Source organism: Oncorhynchus tshawytscha, linkage group LG15, assembly GCF_018296145.1.
Source record: "Oncorhynchus tshawytscha isolate Ot180627B linkage group LG15, Otsh_v2.0, whole genome shotgun sequence".
NCBI classification, from domain to species: domain Eukaryota; kingdom Metazoa; phylum Chordata; class Actinopteri; order Salmoniformes; family Salmonidae; genus Oncorhynchus; species Oncorhynchus tshawytscha.
Window position 1 is genome coordinate 5,412,348 of NC_056443.1, and position 7,281 is coordinate 5,419,628.

The 7,281-nt window shown below is 44.4% G+C and overlaps 1 protein-coding gene across 2 annotated transcripts in view; it reads right to left on the reverse strand.

The window, feature by feature from the left end:
* Window positions 1–4,402: 4,402 nt before the first annotated feature.
* Window positions 4,403–7,281, reverse strand: part of LOC112267838 (transmembrane and coiled-coil domain protein 3) — a 40,048-nt gene continuing 37,169 nt past the window's right edge. For both annotated transcript variants that reach the window (XM_042297987.1, XM_042297986.1), the window contains exons 5-6: window positions 6,620–6,755; window positions 4,403–6,482 (exon numbers count right to left, since the gene is read on the reverse strand). In XM_042297987.1, coding sequence (XP_042153921.1) covers window positions 6,180–6,482; window positions 6,620–6,755 — 439 coding nt within the window. In that variant the 3' untranslated portion in view covers window positions 4,403–6,179. The remainder of the gene's footprint in view (window positions 6,483–6,619; window positions 6,756–7,281) is intronic.

Sequence of the window (7,281 nt, forward strand, 5' to 3'; positions counted from 1 at the left end):
GGGGAGCTGGAGCCGAAGAGGACGAGTGCATGACGCTATCATCATACTTAATGGGGAACTCGGGGGAACACCTGGTTCGTTTTAAACACCACATATATGAGTCCAGGACATTTCCACACAGCTGTCATAGAAAGTGGGGGTTCCCTCACCTTTTGGTTCCCTCGTGTGTAGTCACCAACAACCACCCGATCTCACTCACTTGGCATCCCTGGCAAAGTAACTCCCTAACATTAACAGAGAAGATCATCAGTAAAATAAAATGACAAGACTATAGTGAGATAATGACTGTTTCTAAAATCTGAGTACACTTCTGACAGATGGTTAACATGAGGTACCTTCGCCGTACACAGTTCCGTTGGTTCCACACAGCCTCCAGTCGAAGTTATCTCTGCAAATGGCCTCTACGTGTTTTGGGTCCGTTCCGTGGAAGAGATGTAGCTCCTTGCTGTTTTGACCTCCATTGTTTTTTACTTCACAATCTCTTATCCTAAAGAAAGAGGGATAAAAACAGCTGCTTCCCCATAATCTTGTTCAAGCCAGGGTTTACTTAGCATTTTGGAAGTAACACGCTGGGATTGTGTGTCAGAGTTGATGTAAACATACCACTGGAAGACTACCCAGAGGTCCTTGTTTTGGACCCTCTCGATGCTGGTGATTTGGAAGCCACTCATGGTCTTGTTGAAAAGTCTCTGGACCTTCTGATAGTCACTCTTCTGAGTTCTGACAGGGACTGTCTGCAGGACGGGAAAACAAAATGGTTGTCCCGGCTGAAACAAAAAGCTGAACACTAACCTTCCTGTAAGCCTAAGCAGAACAACCACATGTAAACAAGTGACCTTGTTTCCAGTATCAGGCATGGCAGACCACAGGGGGAAGTGTAGGTGGAAGGTGATCTTCACTGAATCTGTGGCTCATGACTTCAAAATGTACACACTTGGATCCCTCACTGTGAAGCCATAAGAAAATGTAAATGGTAAAGCAATCAATCCCCATGACAAGAATGTACTTCATTCACACTGCAAATTATTTGTATCTAGTTTAATATGACATAACATACTGCACCTTTGTATCATAGAAGGGTCACAGAAGTCTCTCTAGATTGCTTCGTTTTTCTGGCAGGGCAAACGAAGTCTGACCATTCTTCACTTCCCAATTGTAGGGCCTTTTATAGTAGATGCTCCAGCATTAATCTGAACAGACGTTAGGTTTATATAACAGACATTACATTTATGTAACAGTCTGTCATGAGAGACTTGTGTTAGCCAGAAGGACAAAATCATATCCTGCCATGGCCTCCATTCACAGAATTGATGCTAGGCTTCTAGTGTTGCTTTCAAAGGTTTATCAAATGAAGCACAACATAGTGCATTATTGTGGATGTACAGTATGTGGTTGATTTTGTCCTATGAGGAGGATATGGTATTGTGTATCTACTGACAACCTTTAGATCTAGATAAACTCATATCCAGCCAGCTATCCTGGATTCTTTTGGAGTATGAAAAGGGGCAAAAAGTTCCCCTGATCTCAGGTGTTCTGCCAAAGCAAATGTGGGAAAATTAAACCTCCCAGCAACGCTCTCCCTCTTAAACTTGACCTCCTTGTTTGCAGTGCCCCTTGACAAAGAACAGCCAGATTTCATTCCTCACTGTCATCTAACAACTGATGTGTCATAAAAGAAATGCACCATCCTCCCCAATGTTAATATTTTCAATCAACCCTCCCCTTGTACTGCAAGAAAAAATGAACAACCCCTCCCCTTATAAACTCAGCAAAAAAAGAAACGTCCCTTTTTCAGGACCCTGTCTTTCAAAGATAATTTGTAGAAATCCAAATAACTTCACAGAGCTTCATGGCAAAGGGTTTAAACACTGTTTCCCATGCTTGTTCAATGAACCATAAACAATTAATGAACCTGCACCTGTGGAACGGTCGTTAAGACACTAATAGCTTACAGACGGTAGGCAATTAAGGTCACAGTTATGAAAACTGAGGACACTAAAGAGGCCTTTCTACTGACTATGAAAAACACCAGAAGAAAGATGTCCAGGTGTGAACCTCCACAATTCTGGTTCATCCTTGGGAGCAATTTTCAAACGCCTGAAGGTACCACGTTTATCTGTACAAACAATAATACGCAAGTATAAACACCATGGGACCACGCAGCAGTCATACCAATCAGGAAGGAGACGTGTTCTGTCTCCTGGAGATGAACGTACTTTCGTGTGAATAGTGCAACTCAATCCCAGAACAACAGCAACGGACCTTGTGAAGATGCTGGAGGAAACAGGTACAAAAGTATCTATATCCACAGTTAAACGAGTCCTATATCGACATAACCTGAAAGGCCGCTCAGCAATGAAGAAGCCACTATTCCAAAACCGCCATAAAAAAGCCAGACTACGGTTTGCAACTGCACATGGGGACAAAGATGGTACTTTGAGGAAAAATGTCCTCTGGTCTGATAAAACAAAAATAGAACTGTTCGGCCATAATGACCTTTGTTATGTAGGGAGGAAAAAGGGGGAGGTTTGCAAGCCGAAGAATGCCATCGCAACTGTGAAGCACAGGGGTGGCAGAATTATGTTCTAGGGGTGCTTTGCTAGGTAGGGACTGGTGCACTTCACAAAATAGATGGCTTCATGTGGAATGAAAAATATGTGGATATATTGAAGCAACATCTCAAGACATTGTCAGGATTTTGCTAGGATTGTTCCGGTTTTGGCCACTAGATGCCCCCATTGAGCTTTTTTGACCCTTTTGTTTTCCCCTGTTTCCAGATTATTATTTGCACCTGTGCCTCGTTTCCCTTGAATGTATTTAAACCCGTAGTTTTCCTCAGTTCTTTGCTCTGTGTTTGAATGTTAGCACCCAGCCCCAGCGATGCTGTGAACATTTGTTACTCCAGTTGGACTCTCTTGTGGAACTCTGTTTTTGTTCTCATTTATTTTTGATTATCCTGAGGCTTTTTCCCTGCTGTACCTACCACCTTGTGGATTTACCTTTTCACTTGGAGGATTACCTTTTTTCTATTGGAATTACTTTTGACGTTGTGGATTTATATTTTTGCCTGAAGAACTTTCCTTTTTACTTTATTAAAACATTGTCTCAAGTACTGCTGTGTCTGCCTCATCTTCTGGGTTCTGCCGACTATTAGTGGCTCAGTTTGATAAGTGACTGTTTATCACACCGGAGACCCAAGTTCGTAACCGGGTCCTGACAGACATCAGTCAGGAAGTTCAAGCTTGGTCGCAAATGGGTCTTCCAAATGGACAATGACCCCAAGCACACTTCCAAAGTTGTGGCAAAATGGCTAACAACATTAAGGTATTGGAGTGGCCATCACAAAGCCCTCCCTCAATCCTATAGAACATTTGTGAGCAGAACTGAAAAAGCATGAGCGAGCAAGGAGGGCTACAAACCTGACTCAGTTACATCAGCTCTGTCAGGAGGAATGGGCCATTATTCACCCAACTTATTGTGGGAAGCTTGTGGAAGGCTATCCAGAATGTTTGATCCAAGTTAAACAATTTAAAGGCAATGCTATCAAATACTAATTGAGTATGTAAACTTCTGACCCACTGAGAATGTGATGAAATAATAGCTGAAATAAATCACTCCACTATTATGACACTTCACATTCTTAAAATAAAGTGGTGATCCTAACTGACCTAAAACAGGGATTTTTTTACTAGGATTAAATGTCAGGAATTGTGTAAAACTGAGTTTAAATGTATTTCGCTAAGGTGTATGTAAACTTCCAACTTCAACTGTATATACACACAAACACACTTTTTTCTAAGTGTGTCATTTATTACTCCTGTCGACAGCACTGTATGAGCAGAGAAAAATACTTCCCTGCCCCTGTCAACAGCACCCCCAACCTAAAACATCTTACCCGCCCCTGTCAACAGCACCCCCAACCTAAAACATCTTCCCCGCCCCTGTCAACAGCACCCCCAACCTAAAACATCTTCCCCGCCCCTGTCAACAGCACCCCCAACCTAAAACATCTCCCCCCCGTCAACAGCACCCACAACTTAAAACTACTACCCCGCCCCTGTCAACAGTACCCCCAACCTAAAACATCTCCCCGTCAACAGCACCCCCAACCTAAAACATCTCCCCCTGTCAACAGCACCCCCAACCTAAAACACCCCCTGTCAACAGCACCCCCAACCTAAAACATCTCCCCGCGGCCATGAACCTATGCAGAACATATTGACAAACAGATTGAAAGGTTAATAACGTCAACTTCTGTGCAGAGCCCTCGCTCCTTGCATCATCATCTCTGGTAGATAAAGTTTAATTGATGACCGGATCAAAAGATCAGTTCAGGGTAGAAATACTCTGTTGAATCTTCATAGGATAAGATGAGAAGAGCTCTATGATAAAAGACTCAAAGTTTCTAGAAAAGGAAGATTTATTTTTGTTCTCGTTTTAAAAACTGTGTTTTGGAAAACCACAACTGGATTAAAACCAACAATGTGCAATGCTACTCCGAGGGGATAACATACCGGAATCTAGACACCGGAATTATTGTCCCTGGGCTGTGAATCTGGGATATGGCTCTCTCTCCAGACACAGAGACAGGGAATAGATAGATTTGGGATAGAGCCGGAACTCTGTGTAAATATCAATGGTTCAGGACATGACATACTATATTACTCAAGGTGCCAACCAGCCACATAGAACCAACCCACATTTGGCTTTTTAAAGAGGCAGAGACCAAAGCACAGAAAATATCAGGTTTAACACAGAAGCTGCATTGAAAAGGCATTAGGCCTGGCCCCCATCATCCTCATCACAGTGGTAAGTAGCTTACAGAGTGGGTGGGGCCAGAGCTGCATCGTTCACCTCCCACCCACCCCTCCCATCTCTGTCCAATCAGACGATAGCATCAAAGGCATTTAGAATGTTCATTTTGTTCTGTTCTCATTGTAAAAAGGCAAAAAAATATTAAACATTTCAGAAAAAACAAATAAAATGTGTTGAAATCTGCCTGAACCATTTGGTAGAAGTCAAATCCTTTGTTCAGCCCACTCTGAACAGAGCTTAATTCCTATTTCACAACAATGACATTTTCATCAATATTAAAGGAGGAATCAGAAATGAGGTTTGTGTGTCAGGTCAGAGGTTACCTCCCCCCAGATCCAATCACTCACACAGTTAGCATGTTGGCGGCTAAAGGGTCAGTCTATGCATTTCCTTTGTGAGAGAGAACACACAACTCATGGGGTGAATTCACCCCTTATAGACTAGACCCGTGGCAGTTCCACTGCATCTGTTAATAGACTATATAGAGTACATAAGACACCATTTATCCACAAACCCGCACACCAGTACACAGAAACAAGGGGCAGTCCTGCAGTTCATAACCATTCCTTTGTAAATAAATGAACCACCCTTCACGGACACTCAGACAAATATTACACTTTAAAAAAGAAACATTGTCCTTTGTCTTTTCAATTATAAAACATTTCATCACTTGACAATACAGGTACACACAGACAAAGCTCTCTCACATGGAGAACACCCCCACCCCCTGTACATACACTGACACACAAGTCTCATTCCTGTCAGTGTGAGTGTGGGTAAATGTGTATCATAGTGGCTTGGAGGGGGTGGGAGTGAGACTGTGTGTGGATCAGAGCCAGAGGTCTTTAATACTGTCAGTGTGTTAGTGTAATTAAGGTGATGTAAGTACGACTCCGCAAAAGACAGGGAACCAATCGAGGGACCCCTTGTTTCCCCTATAAAGGTTATACGTAAAGCTTACCACCTGTATAGTGCAGTTCAATGTCCTATTGAGATTGACAACCACACAAAGACCAGTGTCCACAATAATACTGTATGTGACTGGTCCTGCTTCCTCTGTAGCCACCATCTGATTGGTCAGTCTTGCTTTCCTGTCATTTGTACTGTAGTGGCACACTGGCACCGTTTAGAAACAATTTCCCTCAAGGAGTTCTGCCCAAACTCCAAAAGACAGAGAGGGGGAGAGACACGAGGGTGGTGGGGTGTAAGGCTACATTGTAAACACCGCCCCATTTAATCTATCACTATGACAACGTCACAGAGTTCCAAAGTCGCAAGCTCGGTGTGGGTGGTGCCAAACCCACAGTGTGAGGGGGACAAACTCAGACTGGGTGGAGACTAGCTTAACATGGGAGGAGTCTAGCTCAGTGTGGGAGGAGCATGCGTTCCAGGGCACACTGTAGGTGCTCCCAGTTCTTCCAGATGACCACCAGTAGGGACAAACCCATGCAGGTGAAAGCCAGGTGCATGCGGCTCCGCAGGAGGGGTGCGGTGAACTTGGCCGCCGTGGAAACGCACACCAGGATCACCGTGACGATGGCCAGCATGATGTTGATGCATTTCCCCAGCAGCACCTTGGCGTCTGTGTTCTCCACCTGTACCGTCTGCTGCTGCTGCTGCTGGAGCTCCAGCTTAGAGACACGCGTCTGACACGACTCCAGAGCCTCCTGTAAACACAGAAAAACACACGCGTTCAGTTAACATTTGATACACAGGCTTAGATAAAGTTACTGACCATATACAGCTTAGATAGATTTGCAGAGGGCATGTTTGTATGTATGTGTGTGTATGTGTGTGTATATACCTGGATGTCCCTAGCTCTCTCATAGGCCTGGTAAGCCACCTTCTCCTCGATGCTGGCCAGCTCCTGCTTCAGGTTACTGGTCTCATGCTGGTGCAACTCTGTCAGGTCATTTAACTGGTCCTCTAACCGCTCAAACCTATTAGGGAGAGGGAGAAAGGGAGGGGGATAGAGAGAGAGAGAAAAGGGGAGGGGGAGAGAGAGAGAGAAAAAGGGAGGGGGAGAGAGAGAGAGAGAGAGAGAGAGAAAAAGGGAGGGGGAGAGAGAGAGAGAGAGAGAGAGAAAAAGGGAGGGGGGGAGAGAGAGAGAGAGAGAAAAAGGGAGGGGGAGAGAGAGAGAGAAAAAGGGAGGGGGGAGAGAGAGAGAGAGAAAAAGGGAGGGGGAGAGAGAGAGAGAGAGAAAGGGAGGGGGAGAGAGAGAGAGAGAGAAAGGGAGGGGGAGAGAGAGAGAGAGAGAAAGGGAGAGGGGATAGAGAGAGAGAGAGAGGGGATAGAGAGAGAGAGAGAGAGAGAGGATAGAGAGAGAGAGAGAAGGGGGGAGAGAATGAGGAGTCTTATAATTGAATGCACAACTTTAAATCCAAAGCAAACCTGTGTGTCCATCTCTTCCTTCACCAATGTGTGTGTGTTCTCTGTTTGTGGTGTGTGAAACATTATCTACATAAG